This window comes from Chlorocebus sabaeus, chromosome X (genome assembly GCF_047675955.1).
Source record: "Chlorocebus sabaeus isolate Y175 chromosome X, mChlSab1.0.hap1, whole genome shotgun sequence".
NCBI lineage: Eukaryota > Metazoa > Chordata > Mammalia > Primates > Cercopithecidae > Chlorocebus > Chlorocebus sabaeus.
Window position 1 is genome coordinate 43922798 of NC_132933.1, and position 24615 is coordinate 43947412.

Sequence of the window (24615 nt, forward strand, 5' to 3'; positions counted from 1 at the left end):
TGTGTGTTCCCTACTATCAAGATTACTGAAAGGTTCTCTGAAGACCAGATGCTTGTGGGATGCACACATAGGACTGGCTAGGAATATACTGGCTGGGCATGTATATTTTAGGAATAGGACAACCTTTTTTGAATAAGGGCTTTGGGTGATCATGAGTTAATGAGGAAGACACAAACAAACAACAGTACTGAGCTACCAAGAGAAAGAACGTCATTGTGAGTATACGCAGCAGAAAATCCTTGCAGGTCTCTCAAGCCATGCCTTCCTACTCAGGTTGTAATCAGCTTTTTTTTTTTTTTTTAATGATTTTCTCAAGCATGTGTGAAAACTAGCCTTGGACTTTTATTTAAGACTCAACCTCAACAAGGTCTCGCTTCATGGGGTGACAGTTTTTAGAAATGTCAAGGATCTTACCTGAGTGAACAAGTGATTATTCTTCATCAAATAATTACTCTTAGGTTCTAAATAAAATTTTAATGTGGCAGTTCCCCATGTAAATCTCTTATCCCAGATTGAGATCATTGGTTGGAAAATAGTACATTCATGTGTAGACAAAGCTAGGTGCCCCCACCCAAAGGTCAGCTATAAATGTACAGTCTTCACAAAATATTTGTTGAAAGAGTTCTTGGCATATTTCTCATTGATGTTTTATTTTTCAGTATAGCAATGTTGAGAGATAGTTGTAAGAATGCATATGAAAAAGACATCCTTTTGCCTCTTAAGATACGTAAAGCATGAGAGTTCAGCCATAGTAGCAGCCTGTGAAAGAAACTGCTGAAGTCAAACTTTCTTCAAATGACGTCACGTTTCAGCCGAGAGCACAGTAGATGCTGGTTTCTCCATCTCAACCTTTGAGTTAAATTAACACCTTCCTATTGCATGGCCTTTCATTTGAGATAGTGTCTAGGAGGCTGATAGGTGCTACAACTAATGCCTTATTTGGACCTGGTGAGGAAGGCCATCACTCCCTCTCCACCTCTTGTGAAACCCTAAGTAAACCTCTCTCAGCACGTTGCTGATGGTCCAGTCCATTTACAAGTGAAGACATTTATTACATTGATATTTTTTCATTAATTTTACCAATAAGAAAGGAGCTCAAATCATGTCTCTCCTTCTTTTGCAGCTTATCGCATTCATGTCAGTCTCAGCACTGTTACAATTCTTCAAAATCTGAGTGAGGGCTATGAAATGGAGCTTCGAGGAAGAACAGAACTCAAGGTATAATGTCTTTTTGTTTTTTGAGCCAGACTATTTGGATACATCTGCTTCTGGAGAGGTCATGGTCTCCTAAAAGAGTTTACCTGGGAGTCTGATACTCAGAGCTATAACTTGGGCAGAATCTTCAGCCCCATTTGGGGTTCCCAAAAGATTGTTCCATTTTGCCTCAATTTTCTTCTCTTTAAAATATGGCTACAGTGGGGGGGAGTATTGAGATTTTTTCTGCATTTTTCAGACTGTAAGTTGTATCTTTCTCTCTTAAAGAACTGCACAAAATTTGGCTTTCCAATGAGCTGCACTATTATTTACATTTTCTAACCTGCATTTGTTCACTCTTTGGCAGTGCCAGCCATTGTTCAATAAGCCACAGTATTTGTTAGTTTGGATTTTCTATTCACTTTCTCAGTGGCCACCCTTCCTGGGTGAAAGGCACCCATTGGCACACTATTTGCAGAGAGACGTTTTCTTTCCCTAAGAAACCAGGAGGAACAAAGTCAGTTTCTATGAAAGACAAACATTTTGTAACTCCTTTTTCCCTGTTAGAGTTATCGCTTGACCTGAGATATAGGATTAGAATAATTTTAGTTTTATTTTTTTTGCCATTTCCACTACATTCTATTTATCTATTTCTGAATGACCCAAAGACCACCGGTTGACCCAGTTGTAAGAGAGCTCAGTGATATAACAATCTAACTCCCTCATTTTCAGATGAAGAACCAAGGTCCAGAGAGGTGAAGTAGTTTGAGCAGGGTCACACCGTCAACTGATAGCAGAATCAGGTCAAGACTCAGGAAGCCTGACTTCCTTTTTAGCGAACTTTCCATGACATCATGCTCCATGAAGATGATTTTCTCAGTGATTATTTTTGGGTAAAGCAAGAGCAGGGCACTAAGTGATGCACAATTAGCTTCTGACTTTGGCATTCCTTTTCTAAATGGTTACATGCAGCTAGATTTTAGACGTCAAAATTTAGAAGGTCTAATTCTCGTTGATAACTTCCTCCTATGGCGAGTCCTAGTTTTTTCCTTCCAATAGGTTATTAGTATCTTCCAGTAGGTTGGATGAGTCACTTACAAGGGGACAGAGGCTCCTTTCCCACCTCTTTCAGAGAACTCAGACAGTGAAATGATGGGGACAGGGATATTACTTGGGCAGCAAATCTAACTGTCCAAAGCTTTTGTGATCCTTCTATACATTATGTCATATTTCAACAGAGGGGTAGAAATGCAGCTTGGTTTCCTGAAGACCTTTTCCTCTGCATTGCTGGGCAGAGATCCCTCATTTAAAAACCAAAGAGTTGCCACTTTTGAAACTGAAAAACGAAAATGCATCCCTGTCCCCATGGTTTTTATTGTCCCACAAATTCAGCTCAGGAGCACTCACATCTTTGGGTATTTCAAGTACAAAATCAGGACTTAACTTCAAAAGGGCCCTTTGCAGTTTCATGGTTTCCTCAACCCCAGGGAATCTGGGAACATTTTGTAGCAGGTTGGAAGAGGAGCCTTTCCCTGATGCCACATTGGGCCTGGGTTATTGTAGTGTCAGGGTCCTTATAAGGAGGAGAGATTAAGAGGGAAGAGAAGAGGGAGCCTCAGAGGAAAGGAAGGGGCAATGAGAACAAGGAAGAGGAGAGGAAGTAAGGCCCAAGGAAAGGTCAGGAGAGGCGGAGGGATCCTTTCTGTGTGTGTACCCTCTACCTCACCACCAGAAACAGGTGTCGTACATTGCATCATAGGGGCTGAGGGGCATGGGGTTTCTGGTCCACCAGGGACATGCAATATACCCCCAATAAGACCATGTCACCAGCACACTTCAGAAATTCTTATTCAACATTTTCACTCCTTATCTACTCTGTGCTACTAGAAGCAAGAGTTGCTCTAGTACATGGGGCAGAAATATCACATTTGATGGTGAGCCTGGTGTGATTTCAAAGTTGATGGCTAGAAATGTCTTTTCCTTCCAACTGACTGATGTTTGAAATTCCTCCATTAAAGCCTTTTCTCTTGGGCTCAAGGCTTGTATCCAGTAAGAACATTCTTCCCCCTACCGCATCTCCTCCACTAGGTTGATGACACTTTATGTTGTTTCCCTTAGTGGAATCAAAAACATGGATTAATTGGGTGAGAGAGGAGAACATAGGGCAGTTGAGTAATTGGCTGGGTTGAGATTACAAAGAAAGAGAACAAAGTGAGGAAGCTGAAGTAGCTTGGGGGAGGACTCATTTAGAGATGAGAAGCTCGGCCTCTTGTGCCCACTGCCCATTGCCCACTTCAACCCCCTCTTCTACTATACTGGCAACAAATTATCAATGCCTAGCTGGCCAGTTCTGCTTTTTCAATATTTCTCTCCTGATGGGCTAGTGATAAGTCACTGTATTACCTCTTCTCGTACATGAGTCCTGTTTCAGTCACTGTTTTTCTGACAAGTGTGGAGCTCCTTGCTGAGATTTTTGTATATATCTAGGCTTATCAGCTGTATTTACCAGAAGCTTTTAGGTAGAGCTACATTCTGGGGAGACTTTCTCAAATAATTGCTCTTCAGCCAGTTTATGTTGTTGTTGTCAGAGGTGGACACTTTATAAATACTTTGTAATTTTTTATTGTAAACTGACAATTAATAATTGTGTATTTTTATGGGGTACAAAGTGATGTTATGATTTAGTAATACAATGTGGAATAATTCAATCAAACCAGTTAACATATCCATCACCTCAAATACTTAACATTTCTTTTGTGGTGGCAACATTTGAAATGCATTCGCTTAGTGATTTTGAAATGTACAACATTATTAACTATATTCACTATGATATGCAATAGAGCTGAAAAAAATCACACGTATTCCTCCTGTCTAACTGAACAGATTTTGTGTTCTTACACCATCATCTCTTAATTTCACCCACCTTTGGCTTCTGTAACCACCATTCTACTCTCATTCAATTGTTTTAGATTCCACATATAAATGAGAACATGCAGTATTTGCCTTTCTGTGCCTGGCTTATCTCACTTAGCAAACATTCTTCAATTCCATTCATGTTGTCACAAGTGATAGAATTTCTTTCTTTTTAGAGGATGAATAGTATTCCATTGTGTGTATATGCTACTTTTTTTATCCATTCGTCTGTTGATAAACGGGTTGATTCCATAACTTGGCTATTGTGCCTAGTGCTGCAATGAACATGGGAGTGCAGATATCTTTTTGACAAACTAATTCCAATATTTTGAGTAAATACCCTGAAGTGGAATTGCTAGATCATATGGTAATTTTACTTTAACTTTTTGGAGAAATCTTCATGCTGTTTTCTATAATGGCTGTACTAATTTACATTCTAGAGGTGGGCACTTTCTGAACTTGTCTTTGAATTCTGGGGTTAAACAGTATTTGGTTCTCAGGTTCCTAAGTATTAGTGTTTGTTTTATTTTCCCCAATCTTTTCTACTCATACCCCAACCCCTAGCGTTCACACATAAGCAGTCACGTGTACATATAAGCACACGCATGCACACACACCAGCAACTGAATTAAGAAATGGTGAGATTGTACTGACAGATCCGTGAAGGTCAGAAAATTTTGCCTCAAATTATTGCCCCATAACTGACTTAATGTCTGACATCAGACAAGTAATTTCACCCTCTCTCCGTGCTTTCATTTGTCCACATCGAGGCCTCATCTGACTTATGGTTATCAGGAAGCTCATTAATCCCACAAGCTTCAAATTTCCCAATCGTTGCTTTTTGGCCTCTAGATCTGCCTTTTGACTCCAGTGTGTTGGAGAGGTTTTGTGGTATGGAAGGAAGAGCATTTAAAATTTGGTGTCTAGGAGATGGGTTCAAGTCCCAGTTGTGCCTATTTATTGACAAGTCATTTAATCTCCAGGAACCTCAGTGTCCCCATTCGCAGAATGAGATTAATAATTAACCTATATTCTAGATTTTTGTGAGGATTAAGTAAGATCGGAGATACCAAAATGTCTCAGAAGCATCATGCCAAAGTAAGATGCTATTATTTGGGGGATCTCTAGGACTGCTTAGGGATTGATATTGGGTCAAAGAGTTTGCTTCAGGCTTTAGTTGTTGCCATACTTGTTTTCTCTCTTTTTCTCCCTTTAGCAAAATTGTGGAAGTCAGGTAGGTAAACAGAGAACTAGGATTCTAAGAATTCTTTTGGATGGGCTCCAAAACCTCAGAGGGCCCCTGGAGCTCCCCTGCATACTCTGATTTGGAAGCTTGCCTGAGTCCATAACACTTCCATCCTCTTTTGCAACCATTAGTTTTGGCATCCCAGTGTGTCCTAAGACCCACCCAAATCTTTGGACAATTCTGGCATCTACAAAGCTCCCTTGGAGATTGGCATGCTGTCCTGATAGCCTCTAGATCTCAAGACAAACAGTCAAATATGGCTGAGGGCGGGGGACTCTTGAGTTTGAACTTTAATAGTATGTTTTTCCAAAATAAGATCCAATGGCACCTTGTTCCAAGTGCACAAGGGCTGAGAGTTTCAATTAATGAAACAGTTTGATTATTTACTGAGCAACTGTCTGTATAAGATACTACACTAGGTACCGTGTAAAAAGAAAAAGCTTTGGAAGCAGAAGAGTTGGGCTTAATGTGTTTAGGGCCTAAAACATGGCCTAGTGGTTGTGTTTAACCATACTGTGAGCTCCTTAAGGATGGAGCCATCTCTGTATTTCCAGCCCTAGCACAGGAGGAGTGGAATAAATGAAAGAATGAGTGAAGGAATATATTTTCAAGTTGTTTACCTCTTCTGAAAACAGAGTAGGCTCAAATAGTCCAATTATTTGAACTGTTTGAGACTTAGGGAGAGTCTGATGCCAGTTAATGGAGGTTAGACTATAGTGGTATGCTCTTTCTACTTGCCTCATAGAAGGCTTGTTCAAGCCTTGAATCAAATATTTGCAAAATGCTTTGAGATTCTCCAATTAAATGTGCTAATTATTATGGTCGTTGTCATTATTATTAAGGGATAAGTATATGTGATGTAAAATAGGGAACAGTGGATTTGATATTTAAAGGGGGCAAATCTAATTGGAATTTCTAAGTTAAACAATTCAGAACTGCTCCAAATGAGAGCTGCTGAGAGTGAGACCATATTTCAGATTAATGAGTTGGAAACATCCCATTACTTTCCTCAGTCTTGGTAAACACATTTTTTTCTTATGGATTAGAGGAAATGAGAGAACAGATGAAAGAGAATTGAAAGGAGGAGAGAGAAGCACATTGAGAGGAAAGTTTACTGGAAAGAGAGGAAGGCAGAACAGTGGCAGAAAATTTGACTCCTCTGAGGTCGTCACTCAGGCCCTGGGGTGACTAGCTTGAGTGTACACTCCTTTTCTCTTCTTAGACCTGTGGTTCTTGACAACCAAGTAACTGAGCTATAAATGGAGGCCAACTTGGGGTCTTGCCCTACCTGTGAGAGTCCCTTGGCTGGAAGAAAAGAACACTGCACAAATGTAGACCTCTCAAAATAGCCAGGATAATTTAGACTTAAAATTTAACAGCCTGTTTTCTATTTCTACTCTCTTTATGGGTTTGGTGAGAGCCATTGAATGAGAGGGTAAGGAGGTAGGTAGAATCTGAATATATGTACCCTAGATACAGAAGACAATGGCTTGCCTAGTGCCAAAAGATCAGGGCACAAATGATATATAAAATCTTCAACTGGGCATCCAGATATTTGGTTGCTGTGAAGCCAAACATCCACACATTCCCAATGATGAAGCTATATGGTGGCGGGAGACAAAGGATCTGGATGACAGCTTGATATGGTGTTCACTTTTCATCTGGCTGCTCTGGCTCAGCCCCGTAGGGAGGAAGACTCCAGGGAGTGGTGAGGCAATTTCTGAGCCAACCTGAATGCTTGTATCCTTTTGGAATATTGATTATAACATGCTTAAGATTTTTCATGTTTTCTATGATAAGGGCAAAGGCACAGAGGAGACCTTCTGGCTGATTGGGAAAAAAGGCTTCACGAAGCCCCTTCCTGTGCCCCCACCAGTGGACAAAGATGGGTAAGTGGAGTTCACATTTAATTGGAGTCTTCCTATGCCATACTCTGCCACACTTTCTTCACTACCTATTTGATGTCTCGCCTGCCCTGCAGGCAAGTGGGCCATGGCCTACAACCGGTGGAAATTGCAGCCTTCCAAAGAAGAAAAGCAGAAAGGCAGTTGGTGAGAAACAAGCCATAAGGTAAGAGCCAGGAGGAAAACAGCACAGCAGCTTGCCAAATTTTCGAATCTGGGGCTTCCTTTGGCATGCGTGCCAGTGTCAGCCTACACTCTGTTGGCATAGTGTGATGGAGCTGGAGAATTTCCACGGTCTAATAAAATGGGTGAAAATCTTGTTGTGGGGAGGCCTGCTGCAGGGTGAACTGCACTTGAGGGAAGTTGCCTGCCCTGGCCCGAGAGAGACCCTTGCCTCTTGCCCTGACAACACATTTGAATGCTAACAAAGCTGGCCTTGCTATCCAGTTATCAGGTAGGTACACCTGTCTCTTTTATTGTTGAGCACCTGGGCCACATGGTGAGCCACATCAGATCTTTAGAGACTTAATCTGTCTAGGCAATAGTAATAGGACTACCTGCTATTCCTGGGATCTGTTGGCAAGACCACCTTGGAGGGGATATTTATGTCATTTCCTCCAGAGGCACTGCCTGATCCCTTTCACGGTTGGCCTTGCCAAGCAAAATAAGACTGGCTACTCTTTAACTGCCTGGCTTGTATTCAGGACAATTTCTCCCATCCTTTCTCCCCTACTAGGATGGTACAATTCTGAAGCAGCAACAACCACCTAATTATCAGGAATTCTCTCCACATATTTATCCATATTTATCTCTGAGGAATCCATTGTGTTCTTTGTCTCTTCTCAGTATCTCTTATCTTCTTTATCGTGTTTGCTTTTTGTTTTTTTCTTTTTTAAAATCTTGCTTTCTTATTCTCTCTTCCATGGAAACTTTGACCCTGAAATACTTCGCTCCCTCCACATATCCTTGGAAATCACAAGATTCTAAGGTAAACATTAAGGCATCTCCACATACTCCTGCTCCCTTGTTCTCTAACCTGTCCCAGAATAATCACAATTCTAGCAGCAACTACTAAAGGCATCCACATACTTTCATATTCTCCTACTGGCCTCTGATGACTTTGTTGATTCTTTGTGACTGTTCCTGTCCTAAGGAAACCCCAGTGCATCTTCACTTCTGCAATAATAACAGGTACCCTGAACTAGTCGTAAACATTTATGCATTACAAAGGCTTCTGTATTGAGTGTGTGGCTCTTCTGCAGCCTCCTGCATCACCCTCTGGCTCCCTGACACCTGGGGCCAGGATTTGTTCTACAGTCTTCCAATTTCCAGAACCATTCTTTCCTTTGAGTAGGGAAACACAGGAACAACCTCTGACACAGACAGACACACACACAGATCCAGACACATACTCTCTAGCCTCTCTCTCTCTCTTTCTCTCTCTCTCTCTCTCCCTCTCTCCCTCTCTCCTTCTCTCCCTCTCTCCCTCTCCCCCCCCCTCTTTCTCTTCAGGAAAGTGTTTGGAAGCTCTTGAAGGATTTATCCCTTTGGAAGGGTAGTGTGGCATTGGAGGCACTGTACAAGAACCCATCCATTCCTAAGAATGTGTTGGAGTTTGCAGCACAAAATACTGCAACTCACCGTCATTGGCTGTGTGCTTGGTAGTGCTTTCCTGACATACAGATGAATGTTGCTTAGGTCATTTGTAAATTCACTCATCTGGAACCCCTTGACAGAGGGCCAGCTTCTGTGTACTGTAGATATATGGAACAGATCGAAGCCACTGGGTCAAGAGAGGATTCCACCTCTGGTCCTGGCCTTGTTAACACATGTACTTCAATCAGCCTGTTAACTGACCACATGGCCTTGCTGGCCTATACAAATCACAAAAGTCCCCAAGAAGTACACCCCTGACAAATTTCAGAAGGCTTGTCCTAAAGCCAAGCACGCCTATATTGCTGTTACTTGCTAACACCGCCTATTCCAGAATGTTTCCAACTTTCTGTGAATTGACAGGCTGACACTGGGATAGACCCAACTTACAAAAGACCTATGACACCTATGAATGCCACTGACTTGCTGCCACCATCGTAAGAGATGTTGAGGAAAAACTTGAAACCTTTAAGAGAGCCCTGTGAGGTTGGACAGGAAGGATGAAAAACTGCTATGAAAGGGGGCACAGCTTTGGTGAAGTGATTATAGGGGCTGCCTCTCAAGCAGGGCCCTACCTGATAACTCTTACCTTGTGTCCCCAAATATCCACTACTTCTCAAACCTGGTTTTTGTATCATCTGGTTACTTTCCCTAACATTTCACCAACTGGGGTTAATTTTGGGCTGACAAGCCCCCTCTTTTAATCATAGATGTGCTTTTTTGAGGGTGAGAAGCAATTAATCACCCATATCATAATGAAGGTGAACTGAGCTAACTGTTCAGGAGGATTTGGCAGTTTTATTTTGATTAGGACAAGGAGAAATGGCGAAGTTGGCAGTTTTGAAGAATCTATTCTTCAAATAGATTTGAAGGGTCACACTGGCAGACTTGGTTTAACACAAAAGCAGTAGATACCTGGGAAATAGGAAAACGGTGAAAGTAAGTATGAAGATGGAAAAGTTAGCTTAGATTCCACCTCTTTTAAGCCTTTTGAGTCTTTATTGGACTCAATGAATGGAGAGAAAGCACATTTTCCTTCTGCTATCAGGACCCAGGACCCCCACAAGAGCTTTAATATAACTCTGCTCCATGTGGGTTAAATCAGCCTTTGTGGACTGGCTAGAAACCTGACCACCACACATATAGCACTGTTACTATGGAGGAAGCCATTCCAAGTTCCAAATCATCAACTTATAAATGTGTAGAACGTACCTCATTAGTAAGTTGAGACCACCTGTATATTAACATGCCCTCTTTTTTTTGTTAAATTTGTAAAACCCTTGTAAATAGCAATGTCTAATCATGTAAATCTGACACATGTAATAATGTTTATTTGTTTAACAATCCAGGAAAGTTGAGCAATTTGCAAGCTGTTTATGGAATATAATAGTGGTATGGGGCTTGGAATCGTTCATACTGAAATCCTGTGAAAGGCCTAGGATATATAAGGTATGCTTACTGTTTTGGCCTAGGATATATAAGGTATGGTTACTGTTTTCTCTTTCTCTCGCCCAGGGGCAAAGGGCTCCAAGATTTGAATCTTCTCTTGGTGAGGCAATGGAAAAGCTCACTTCAGTTCAACAAATTGTTCTGCTTGGGCAAGAAATTAGTGAATGACTACACCTCTGAGGATGACCTAATTCCGGTGTGAGCAGGACACTGGGAAGTATTTTTAAAAGTTTCGCTCAGTACCCAGCTATCACTAGCAAGGCCGTATGAATGTAAACTGCAATAGATGTGAACCTTATTGAAGAGTAGAGAGCCACCTCCAAGTTTAGTCATTCCAAAGTAGCAGGCCCAACTTGGATGAAGATGAGAAGCTCTCTATTTTCACAGAAAAAAAGTAGGAGGCACTATGTTTTCTTTTTCATTTTGTTTTAATCTCTAGAAAGTATTTAATGAACATAATTTATAACTCAGATACTATAAGATTAGTGCCAGAAAAAAAAAAAAAAAAACCTGCACAAACATACATCTGAATCCCAGTCTATTGTGACCTCAATTGGCTGGAATGCATAAGGAAGAAGGAGGGAGAAGAGTCTGGTTAATTGTGTTGTTTGGATAACTGAAGGCTAAGAAGATTCTTTGTTTCCTTATTGCTCATTTTTCAAAATCTTTCCGAAACTGTCACGGTCTCTTTTCCTAAGTTAGGCAACATAATTGGGTTGTCCTTGCTAGATGAGTATTTCATTGGGACTCAGGGTAGTATTCTAAACATGACAGAATAAATGTAAGATATATTGTCAGGGTAAAATATATAAAAATGGATTGAACTGAGCGATTCCCTTAAAGTTTTGTACTTTCCCTCCCTTTTCCTGCTCACCCTGCTTTTCAACCCTCTACCCCTTCTCCTAAAATAAATCCCTTTGAACATTTGTTTTTACTTTATGCTTTTAGTTTTCCAGATTCCACTTTCAAGGAGTTATTGGCAGTGGCTTGCCGCAGTCACGTGGACCAAAGCAATAAGGCTTAAGTCTCAGGCATGTTTAAAATAGTTAAGCAAGCTTTTCCTCTCGTTTATTATATTAAAAAAATCTCCTTATTAAAACAGCTGAACCCAAACATATCAGCTAGTAAAGCAGTTAATTCTTTTTAGTACAACCCCTTTTAAAGAAATAAATGCCTAAGGTATAATTTGATACCTTTCTCACTATTATTTAATTTTTCCACTATCAACTCACCCTGAATCTGAGCTTAGAGTCAAAAGTTCTTCCCAGCAGTTTTCCTTCAACCTTCAGTCAAAGGCCCTTGGACTACTTATCTCTTAACAGAATCCAACTTCTGCCAGCCTCAGGTGGTCTATTTACTATGCCAAAGCTGTTCAAGAGGACGCAGAAAAGGCTTAAGTTACCTTTCAACTTCCTTGAGCTGAGTTTCTAACTCCTTTTTCCAGACATATCAGAGAAGGACACATAAAATATCATCCTCTATTTTTATCAAGGTCTTAGTCAAAAGCTGAGCTTTTAAGACCTAACTAGAAGTTTGGGCGACAAATGTAATAATGTTTATTTGTTTAACAATCCAGGAAAGTTGAGGAATTTGCAAGCTGTTTATGGAATATAGTGGTGGTGTGGGGCTTGGAATTATTCGTATTGAAATCCTGTGAAAGGTCTAGGATATACAAGGCATACTTACTGTTTTCTCTTTCTCTTGCCCTAGGGCAAAGGGCTCCAAGATTTGAATCTTCTCTTGGCGAGGCAATAAAAAAGTTTCTCTTCTTCCAGAGATGGTTATCCTGCAGTATACGTATGGAAGGATAATTGAGGGCAAGGGAGTGGGAGTGGGGCTGCAGCTCCAGATCCTCCATGAATTTGTATTCTCCCAAACACAGTTCAGTTATTTAGCCCTAGGACCTACAGCTCCAGCGTGGGCGTGCAAAATGAACGTTGCTCAGCCAAAATCTTTTATTAAGCAACAAAACCCACTGAGAGTGATTCCTAACTTTGTATCTGATCCTATCCCCTATTTCCCTCCTTAGTATTTCTCTAGTCCAGCATGTCAACCAAGTTTATCTTGTCAAGCCTACTAATTCTGTCTTGTTCATGATCACATCTTCCTTTGCTTGATTTTATCATGAGGCCCTTTGTAAAACTATTCCATCCATTTTTAGATTCTTTTTCATTAAGGCCTTCTGCATTGACCAAAACTAAGTTTCCTTCAATTTTTCTTAGTGCTTTAATTATCTGATCAGAAGAAAAACCATTCCCTACTCTCATATACTATTTGATTTATTTAGTGAGGTACAGCATGATTCTCACATACAGCTGATTATTTCTCTATTTGTCTGTTGCTACTAGCACACTGGCTTGAGTTGGTCATTAAGAGGGAGTAAAAATTTCTTCCCAGTTGTTTTCCTAAGTACCCTTGTATTCCTTGTATAAAATAAATTATTTAGAAAATAATTCAAATAAAGTTTTCAAACAAATTTAAATTTGTCTTATCACATCCCTCATATCTGCTTGTTTTCTTGTGATTTATCTTTTAAAAATAAATTATTGGAAAAACAAAGCCAAATGTGAAAGGACTGCAAGTTAGGTTTTGCTTATTTGAGGTTTTACTGTACTTTACAACATAACTTAATAAAGTGATCATCCCATGGGGAATTATATAAGTCCTTTTCTTTAGATTTTTTTTTTCCTTATGGACCTCAGCAGCAATATATGTTCATTGTAGAAAATTTAGAAAAACACAGAAAGGCACACAGGAAGTTAGGATTGTTCAAAATTCCTTTAGATCCTTTATTCTATCTTCCCTGTCTGGCTTCACTTCATAGATTATTGCATGTTATTATAGCATCTACCTAGCCAAAGAATACCTGAACTCAGCTGATTCTGAAATTACCCACTTTGCTCTTATTTTATTTTATTGTTGGCAATATTATTCATATTTTTGATGGTAGAAGTTGAATCTGTTTAGATTTTGGGAAGCTTTCAGTGATCCAGTCATTCTTTCTTGCACTTGGGATAGTGAAGCAGGAGGAGATAGCAGATGGCTATCTACTTCATCAGAGGGCCATAACTTGGTTTACTACATAAAGCAACTCTAACAAGAAGTATTGTTGCAAGGACTCTCATTTTTCCTACCCTGTCTTAGACATAGTATAAACAACTTTATTACCAAACTACTCATATAATTACATTCTTGTCCTTAATCCAACTGGAATCAACTTCCAAGGAGTAGGAGGTGGCAAACAGCCAAACAGTAATACTTCATTCACTGGGTGGTCACATCTATGTGACATCAAATAATTGAACGTAACTTAAACACTCAGTTGAATCAAGTAAGCATTAATTAGCCAAAAGTCCACAGAGGATTGACCATTTTACTTTAACCTCTTCTCCAGCCAAAGCTTGTGGACCTAATCAATGCATTTCCCATCTGACCGGTTGAATATAGCCCATTACAATAGTGGAGTCTGTGCAATAGAATTCTCTCTCACCCCTTCTGTGGTCCATGCCTTTTTCTTGGGTCAAGATAATTGGTGAGTAGACCATAGACATGGACACAAGTTACCTTTTATAAGACATTATATGTCTGTTATTTGTGTGTTGTTTGTGTTTCTTCTAGAGTAGTTTGTAAAACCCCTGCAATCTTACTTATTTTCTAGTTTGGATTTGCTGTAGGCCATGAATCGCTTTCAAAGAGAGAAGCAGAAGTGACCATTCATCTATATATTCACTTTGGCTCACTATAAATTAGAGTGGCTCCAGTTGCCACTAAAGATCTTTCAAAGGTGACTAATTCCAAGCAAATGAATATACACATAGAAGCATAGAGCTGGTAGGGCCTTTGGAAACTATCAACCCTGTTATAGTATGAAGTAGAATATGAAGATTCTGAGAGGAGAAGCTATCCTTTTAAAGTTACCATCTAGTTAGTAAATAAGAACTTGCTTTAACAAGTCAAAAACAGATCTGAATTGTCAAGGAAAACCTCTGACCCTTAGGAATACTTCTTGGAAATTCTGGGGGTAAGATCCCTAACCGTGTATGTACAAGCGTGGGCTTGGCAGGAATACTCTGGTTTGGGGTGTTTTGAGCTAGATGACTGCTGACATCACAATCCAGAAAGAAATAGAGTACAGAAGGAAGATAGCAGATTCCTTGATCACTAAATCAGCTTTACCATGCAGACAGGATCTAATCCATATACATCCCTATCTAAGATGATCTGGCCCAAGTGAATGGAGAATAAACCTCTAATTCTGCCTGGCCCTATGGATTCATTTGTAGCTTTTAGCACAGGACCCAAGTCCTATAGAACTAAAGTCTCAGAAATACATGAGGAGATGCCTGACTTTGGAGAACACCAAGAATGTTTTCAATGTGCCCAATATCCAAATGGTAGCTCCTATATATAGTGAGAGGAGTCAGGGGAGAACCAAACCTGTGAACTTTAAAGCAAGATAAGAACTGAATCTGATTACTACTTGTCGACACCAACTTTCTCCTCCAGAGATAGGAAATTTCCTGAGTTGTGAGTACACTTTTGTATCCACTGGGTGTAGACTAGCCAAAGAAGGGCTTTACTTCAGGGGTGGTTGAGCTTATCATGGGGAATAGACACAGGTGAACTTCTCATGACCATGGCTTCCTGGAATGAGAGATCATAGGAAAAACAATTGTTCAAGCAGCACTGGTAATAAGAATGAGCTCTCTCAGGGACTAGCTGATGGAGCTAGTTTGGGTTTGCTGTAGGTCAAGCAATAATGAATCTCTTTCAAAGAGAGACTGGGGGGAGAGGTGACCATTAACCTATATACTCACTTTGGCTCACTATTAGTGGCAGTATTTTAATTTCATTGGGACATCTTTGATGTGGTTTAGAAATAAGTCCAACTTGTTTGGTGGGGCATCCCTTGGTCCAGGAGCAATCTAGAGTCAGATTAAGTTTTTTGGATGGTTGTGAGACTGTAGAACCTACCTCACTGGTCAGATTTGGGTTGACTTAGTCACTGACCCTACAGGGTAAACATTAATACAAAATATCCCCACTTATGCTTATTGTTAGAAAGTACAACACTATTCTAATGGTTTTTAGTAACAGTATTCCAAACCATATTGTAAGAAGGTTATGTTACTCCAGAGAAGTAACTTTTTTTCCTTCTGTATGTATATCTTTGCTGCATTTAAGTGTATTTTTCTGGGATCACAGTTCACCTCCTGTAATTTTCCTGTTCCAGAAACTTCAATGTTCCTCTAGTTTTATAAATTTCTTAGTTGGTTTCCAACCTAGCTTTCTCTACCCTTCTTCTTGCAGTTTATTCTCTAGTCACAATCTATTATTAGCTCTTTCCTTTGACATTTTCTGATTTCATGCCATTAATCATGCTGTTTATTCTACCTAAAATTCCTTCTCTGTCTCCTACCACCACATGTCCAAATTCTACCCATTCTTCAAAGTCTAGACAAATATCTCTTTTCACCAAAAGCCTTCCTTATTCACTATAATCACATGTCTCCATTTCTAAATTCCTAGCTATACTTCTTTAATGGTTATGTAACATTAACTTATTTTACAGTTGTTTACTTATCTTCTTGTCTCAACTATATTTGACCTAGATTTAAAAAAATTTTATAAGCTTCTTGAAGGCAGGAACTATGTTTAATTCATCTTTATACTCTGCACAGTGCCTGATGCATGCATATGACAGGCACTTAACAAATATATGTTAAATAAATAAATGAATATTTCTATGTCTTTCTGCGTATGTGTCTTTTTTCTGAGCACTTTTACCCCTTCTTTTGTTATTTAATGTTTTTCTTGTGTTCCCATCCATCTATTTACTATCACCCTCTCTCTCATCACCTGTGAAGATATATATATATATATATATACTCACATATATATAATGTAACTTCATACCTATTATTTAAAAACAAAGTATATATTGTATTTCTTGTGTTTGTTAGATGTTAGATACCTCGCTCTTTATCTGAAAAGTGTTCGAGTGTTTTTATATTTCCTTCATAAAATACTAAAGAGTTAAATTAAGTCACATTTTTAGTATGTCATATTTGGTTAACTTTTTTCTTGAGGACCATTAACCTTTGATAGTGAAAACATTCCTCATTTGTGCATTGAAAACAATCTAGTTATTGTTTACTATGGTTATAACTTGTGGCATTGAGGGTAGTTGATTTTATGAATTGTAATACTTAGCCAAGAGAAATGGACACTAAGGGACAAAGGAAGGGCAAGATAGCTCTCTTAATAAATATGAAGGGATACCATGGAGAACAGGATTTCTTTTGGTTTTATGTTGCTTCAGAAGATAGAATCTGAATCAAATGATGGAAGCTGGGGACATAAAATCAACATAAGGCAGAACTTTCTAGTAGTCAGAGCTATCTGAAAATGAATGTTAGAGTCTGAGAGGTGGTGAGTTCTCTGTCATTAAGGATATTCAAATAGAAGTTAAATGATCATGTAATGGGAAGAGAGTAGATGATATTTTGTGCACTGTATGGGAGTTAGGATAAATGATATCTCAAGTTCTATTCCCACTCTGAGAGCTTTTGGTTCTACAATTCCTTGACACACCTTCTTAAAACAGACCTAAGTGGTTTTCAAGTGTTAAGAACACGTGAAAACAGGTCAGTTCAAACCCCAAACCAGAAAAAGTTATAAGAAACATAACTAGAACCTTCAGGCAGTCCCATGATAAATCACTGTATTTGCCCACTAAATCTCACTCTGAGTTTCTTGGTAGTTAAAGCAAAAAGGGAAGAAAAAACCAAAATTGAGTTGCATAGTTCTCTGTCAAGTAAAAAAAAAACCAAAACAACAACAACAATAACAACAACAACAGCAACAACAACAACATGCCCATGAGTTCATCTGCCTAGAGAGATTTCTTTTTCCTGCCACTTATTTCCAGGAGGACTTTATCATGTGAATCCTGTATAATAGATATTGTGTATTATAATGGACAATGTGGTTTTATAAAAGATATAGACACAATCTTCAAATGGAAATATCTTTTCTTCCTCTTCAAAAAGAAATAAAAGGCTGTAAAATGTCAAATCTTAAGCCATTAAGGATCTCCCCCACCCAGAAAGCTAAGGTATTATGACTCCAGTAATTTGTTTTCTGTTGATCTGGCTTAACATAGGGACCTGGCACAGAAAACCTACAAGAATAGACAGTTAACATGACCCTTATAAGCTCTCAAGTGTCTTCTGTATCAAGTGATCCTCCTGGGTCATAGAACATTTATTGTCGAATTTCCTGAAGGTTGCCTCAAGGAGAATGTGTGGTCTCTGCCAGTTACTTACTGGCTTTGGTGGTTAGCTATTGGGAAAAGCCAATTTGCCAGATCTGCTATGAAGTGTCATTGCATATCTATAGGGGCAAGGCACTCAACTTCACAGAGAGATGAATTTATGAAATTAGTAAAGCTTTTATGGAGTAAGGACCCTTCTCAATGAGTATCAGAGTAGTGCCTTGATCAAAGACATAGTCTAGCAACCAAAAGTAATTTTAAAACAGTTTAAATTCTTGCATTAAGCAAAAACCTTGGAGAACTCATTAAAATCTCCTTTCCTCTATTTATTTATTTATTTTTGCATCATATTCCAGGGGTTTCTCTTCAATTCATCACCACCCTCCAACTTTTCCTGTACTTTCAGATTGAACAATACTTTTCTCAATACTCCCCCTCTCTGAGGGCTTTATTATGCATATTGACTAAGATTGTAGCTTAACTCTTTCCCCCCTGCCTCTCATGTGTTCTTGTTTTCTCTTCTTGATTCTGAACCCAAGAGGTCAAGAATCAATTTTGCCAATAGTAGGAGAGAGTGGTTGGAATTGTGAGAATCTGAAAAAAGAAAAACCAACCTCTTCTTGATGCACTCGGGCAGGGAAAAGGCTGTGAACATAAACACATTCATAACTTTCACCCTGTCACACTGTTTCATAGAAGTTTACTCTATTCTTTGGACGGATGAATTATCAGAATCACTCAATTTCAAGCCTGTTTTGTTATTAACACAATTTCTTTTCCTTTTTACTCCATTTTATAAACTAGGCTTTCCCACAAGAATTAGAAATAAAGATATTTGGAAACAAATAGTTAATTATGGCAAACCTTATGTTAAACATGGTTAGAAAAGATAGCAAGTCTCGTGGGAAGATTGGGACTTCTCTTAGACTGTTGGTATAAATCATTCTAAGAGTGCCATATTCAGCATGCAGAAAGGAAGCAAGGAAGGGCTGGCTGGACTTCCCAATGCTTCCTAATCTGCCCTCTACAGTGCGGCTTTAATACAGTCATGTGCCACAGAAGAACGACTTGGTTAACGACTGTCCACATATATGATGGTGGTCCCATACGATTATAATACCACATTTTTACTGTACCTTTTCTATGTTTAGATACACAAATGCATTGGAACCTGGAACAGCATGGGTTTGAACTGCATGGGTCTATTTATATGTGGATTTTTTCAATAAAAGTTACACTGAGTGTTCCTGCCTCTCCTGCCTCCCCTTCCACCTCCTCCACCTCGTCTGCCTCTGCCACATGTGAGACAGCAAGACCAACCCGTTCCTCTTCCTCCTCCTCCTCAGCTTGTTCAATGTGAAGACGAGGAGGATGAAGACCTCTATGATGATCCAAGGGCACTTAATAAATAGTAAATATATTTTCTCTTTCTTGTGATTTTATTAATAACATTTCTTTTCTCTAGCTTACTTTATAGTAATAATAAAATATATAATACATATAACATACAAAATATGTGTTAATTGGCTGTTTTAATTTTTTTAGTTTTTGTGGATACATAGTAGGTGCATATATGACCATTTATGTTTGAGTAAGGCTTCTGGTCAACAGATTATTAGTAGTTAATTTTCTGGCAAGTCAAAATTATTTGTGAATTTTTGACTGCGTTGGAGGTCAGTGCCTCTAACCCCCACATTGTTCAAGAGCCAACTGCATTTACCATTGTTACATTTGACTACAGAATTCAGTACAGTAACATGCTGTACAGTTTTGTAGCCTAGGTGCAATAAGCTATACATTACAGCCTAGGTGTGTAGTAGGCTATACCATCAAAAATTGTGTAAGTACACTCCCTGATGTTTACATAATGATGAAATTGCCTAACGGTGCTTTTCTCATAATGTATTTCCATTGTTAGGTGATACATGGCTATCTCTGGTTTATGGTGTAAAGTCCTGAAGCATTGGGAGCACCTTTTCAAATAAAAATGCAACCCCAAATTATAAGGCCAAATGTAAACATTTCAGTAACTAATCACACCATTCTTCTCAATTGACAAGAATTCTGGCTAACAGAAATTCCTGGTGGTTGATGACAATAGTATAGATCCTTAGTCATTTACCAAAATGTCCTGCTGATAGGGCTTCAAATATTTAGTTTTTGTACCTTGTGATTCCTTTTTATGACTCCAATAAATAGAGTCATAGAATTTCAAAGCTAGAAGGGATTTCAAAGATCATTTGGTTCAACTTTCTTATTTCACAGACTGGGGAACTAATCCCAGAAAAGAAAGTACCCTTTCAAAGTTTGCACAGCTGGCTAGTGGCAGAGCTGGGACTAGAACTTCCTTTCTCCCTCTTTCAGGTGCGTAGTTGCTGTTAAATTCCAAAACTGGCTGTCAGCAGAGTATCCACTATTGAAAATGCACCAAGTGTCCTTAATAACTTCTGTATTTCAGTTCAGTATATTCCAAACCCTTTCCATTATGAAACTGATGAATCATTAGTGACTAATTAGGTCTTCATGTGGCAGTATCATTTGTAGCCTGCTCCTTGATCTTGCATTTTATCCCTTCCTCTTTGGCATCGATTGAAAAAGCCACACAGACTATGTTTTGGATGAGCTCAGTTGGTTAGTTATATCACATCAGTAGAAAGGAAAGACCTCAACTTTTGATTATGTGGTCTATGATCTGAAGAATTTCCTTATATTTTTTAAATGGACTTAGTCTTTAGGCTTTACAAGTAAGTAAGCATATTATTCACTTATTTACGTGAGTAATGTATTTATTCAGCTTTCTCCTCCCCCATGGGAGAAAGTTGTGAAATTGCCAATCTATGGATCAGTTTAGGATCACATTTTGACCAACTAGTTTCCTTTTCCTCTGACCCAAATCTTTTGACTGTGAAAAGTTACAGTTAGTACAAGTATCTACTAAGAACTGCCAGATCTGCTCGATAGCAGCTTTTCAGATTAACTTTTTAAACTAATGCTTTCATTGTATTAGGTTAACTGATTTTAAAATTCCATTTTGTATTTATATCAATGAGTGCTAATTCACTTAATTGTGACATTCACCAGAGTGGTGTCATCTGTCTTGGGAAAGAGAAACCTGAATGTATTCAAAGTCAGCTGTAGGCAATGAAAACATTAACTTCAGTAGAACTTTAGTTCTGACCTGTTCTACCTGTTTCTCTCTCTGGTCAGTTACATAGAGATAAGCTTAGGTTTCAGAAGGATGATTTAATATGTTGAATGCTAACCAGCGAGACAGACTACTAACCAGAGGTGTAATAGACCATCCACCTAACTGACTGCAATGAGATAATTTGGGATAGGCTATCTTCTAGATTCTGTCCTAGGTGTTATTAATTGGAGTAACTCATTGGCTAATCTGCATTCTGCCATGCTATATGAAGACCAGTTAGGTATTTATATAGCCTGGTAGTCCTTGGCATGTGCTTGGAAGTTTCTCCAGTCTTATTTTAAATCACAGTGTCAAACAGGTAGTGCAGATGGGCAAGACTTGGAGTTTCTTTTCTGCTACTCTTCCAATTCCATGTCAGAGCCAAGGAATCAAGACAAGGTTGACACATATGGCAAGGAGATCTGGCAAATACCTTCTTAATCAGATCCAGAGAAACAGCCAAACCAGGTAAATTGTCTCCAAAGTGAGTTTTTATTTGCAGTTTGGGTACTGAAATGATCTGGATTATCTATGAGAAATCAAATAACTGTGGAATTTCCAAATCTTTACTTCCTTTTAAGCTCATCATCCTTGTTGTATAGCTGTTAACTCCAGGCACCATTAATTAAGAACCAGTTAGCAACATGTCAGTTTCAAATCAGGAAGTTGCTAATCTATTCCCTTTAGCAGAAAATCTCATCATCATGATTACAGCTATCACTATATTCCTACTATATGGCAAAAACTACATGTGTGATATCTTCTAATCTTCACAACAATCCAGGGAGTCATGTATTATTATCAACCCCAATCTACAAATGAAAAAACTAAGGCTCAGAGGAGTTAAGCAAATTGCTCAAGGCCACAGAGGTGATAAGTGACCAGCAAAATCGAACCCAGACCCATCTTGATTCCAAGGCCCATTCTCATTCTACTATACTCAAATGATGTGAAATTATCCAAGGAGACCAAGATAACATTTTTTGCTGCAGACTTTGCAAAGCATTGGACTATTTAGAATTCTGAATTTATTTCCCACTTGAGGGAACAGTTTCCTAGCTTTGAGGCTTGGTTCAACAGATACTTGATGGATGAGGCAGCTGCTGGAGAACGTCAAAGGGTGGGGGTGAGGCAAGCATATTCAGCAACCAGTGTACTCTCTTGGCTTTGTCTGACCTGGTAGGTGGAAATAAGTTCTCTCAAATTTTAAAATGAAATAAACAAAACCGAACATTTTTGTTAACTAGAGTTTTAGCCTTTTAAAGAAGTTTCGTTTCAAAACATTTGACAGAAGGAAAACTATCTATTGAATCATTTTTAAATAAAAGTTTCACATCACTGATACCATCAGTGCTTCAAGGATCTACCTTTGTATACAGAGGAGTCTCTGGTGGATATTGAATATTGACTCGAATTTGAATGGAACCCAACCAGGTACCAAACTATGGGAAGTAGCCACATTCTATTGCTAAACCCCAGATCAACCGAAGCCGAATATTCTTACTGAACTGTGACCTGAACCAATGTTTGCTATTGTTGTTTTTTTTCTTAACATACAGCGAATTAATTCAAACAGGAACCAATGTTGTGTATTTTATAAAGTGATTGAACCCAAACTAACAAAAAACTTCAAAATAATCTTAATAACAAATGTGAATGGAATTGATACACAGTCCAGTAAATTTCAGTCCTTGATTAATGATGCCACTGAGATTCCAGGGTTAAAGATCTGCTCTGTGTTTGGAGAGCCCAGCTCTGCCTTGACTAAACAACTCAGCCACACTGTCTTGAAGACCATGGGTCACATTACCCATAAACCCACCCGTGTTCTGAGAGAGCATGAGCAGCAGACTAAGGTGGAAGAGAGTTGTCTGCTTCCAAATACAATAGTATGCACATGATGACACTGAAAAATGTTCACTGGCTTCCTTTGCTATTCCTCAAACATACCACACATACTCCTGCCTCAGTCTTTTCATATGCCATTCCTTCTGTCTGAAATACTTTGCCTTCACTTAATTTGCTCACCCCTTCTTTAAGGTCTCTGCTGAAATGTCACCTTAATGGAGAATGATTTCTGTGATAACCTTATTAAAACAGAAACCGTTTTCACTAGTTTAACCCCATGTAACATCATGTTATCTTTTCACATTCTCAAACTAAGATAAACCCCTGCGGACAAGAAGCAAATAAACTACCTGCCAATGGACCTAGCCAATCTCACTCCCTGGCAGAGTATGCCTAAAGGTCAAAAAGTCGGTCTTAATGAAGCCAGAATCTTAACTGATTCTCTTTGCCAAAACTTGTGCTGGTCCTGGAAATGAGCTACATATTTGAGGCGGGGACTCAGGCTAATGATCCATTGAGTTCAGCTACCTCATGAATCAAGCTAGAGGCCCCTTAGTCCTTCAAAATTTGGTCAATGAATCAGTCTCTCAAATGGCCTAGGGCCACGAGGCCCATGGAAGTAGTTGGCCTCTTTCCTAGAATCCTGTTCTACCCTCCTCTGGCCTGCCATGGATATATACTGAACAAGTAATCAGAAGTCACCAGATATCTCGGTGTCCTTGTGTGTATCCACCTGCCTCGAGCCCAAACCCAATACAGCTAAACAACAAGTTGCTGATAATGTATCTGAATTAAATTTATGTGAAAGGTGCTATGGTCTGTACATACAAATATTCTTATTCATTTTCCATCCATCACCTGTGCATGCCTTTAGGGATCACAGGCTGGAATAGTTAGTTTTGAAATAGGAAATTTTCCTTGACTCTTTTGTGGGCCTCACATCAGGGGTGCCTCATTTATTTGTCTGCAGCAACTTTCAACCCCTCATGGGACAGGGAGCACACAGGTGAGTGGGTGCAGGAGCCAGAGTGAACACTTTTCAGTACCGGTAGGAGCAAAACTCTGTGTGGCCCTGTAGCAGAATCTAGGGTGGTACCTGTGACCTCTGAAGACACAGAGGGCATGTGTTACAGTGCGCTGTTTTAGCTTTGCCATCTGTGGATGGCTGAAGTGCTAACAGCTCAGTGAACGGTCAGTGTGACAGTCTTTTGCACCTGCACCCAAGTCCTTGTCCAGTGTCCAGGAGAAATGAGGTTACATGAACAAATTGAAGGGTGGTGAATGTGGAGGATTTTATTGCCAAAGAAAGTGACTCTCAGTGGGAAGGGGAACTGGAAGGGGGATGGAATGGGAAGGTGGTCTTCCCCTGGAAGTCCTGTTGTCATTCCATCCCTCTGAAGTCAAGCTACTTCTCTCTGACATATGGCTGCTGTCTCTCTTCTCTCCTTCTCTGCCCTCTGCCAGTTGGGTCAGGGGTTTTTATGGGTATAGGATGTGGGGCAGGGTGGGTCATGGGTGGTTTTGGAAAAGGTAACATTAGAACAGGAAAATGGGGATGTTCTCACTTTGGGCCGTGGTTCCAGGTTTGATGGTGGGGCTTCACCAGGGATCCCTCCCTTTTCTGTCTAGAATTTCTCTACCTCCTGTCCCTATCACTTTGATGAAATATAAAAACAAATCTTGGGGGGGGGGGCAGAGCAAGATGGCCGAATAGGAACAGCTCCAGTCTCCAGCTCCCAGCATGAGCAACACAGAAGACAGGTGATTTCTGCATTATCAACTGAGGAATGCAGCTCATTGCCAGCAACGGATCAAAGCTGGACGGAGAATGACTTTGATGAGATGAGAGAAGAAGGCTTCAGTCCATCAAACTTCTCAGAGCTAAAGGAGGAATTACAAGCCAGAAGAGAGTGGGGGCCAATATTCAACATTCTTAAAGAAAAGA

The 24615-nt window shown here is 39.4% G+C and overlaps 1 protein-coding gene across 1 annotated transcript in view; it reads left to right on the top strand.

Moving 5' to 3' along the window:
* The window catches only part of GUCY2F (guanylate cyclase 2F, retinal), a 99960-nt gene extending 89119 nt beyond the window's left edge, over window positions 1–10841 (top strand). Inside the window, exons 16-19 of the mRNA XM_007992542.3 lie at window positions 1124–1218; window positions 7154–7242; window positions 7335–7423; window positions 10426–10841. Coding sequence (XP_007990733.3) covers window positions 1124–1218; window positions 7154–7242; window positions 7335–7422 — 272 coding nt within the window. The 3' untranslated portion in view covers window position 7423; window positions 10426–10841. The remainder of the gene's footprint in view (window positions 1–1123; window positions 1219–7153; window positions 7243–7334; window positions 7424–10425) is intronic.
* The last annotated feature ends 13774 nt before the right edge of the window (window positions 10842–24615 follow it).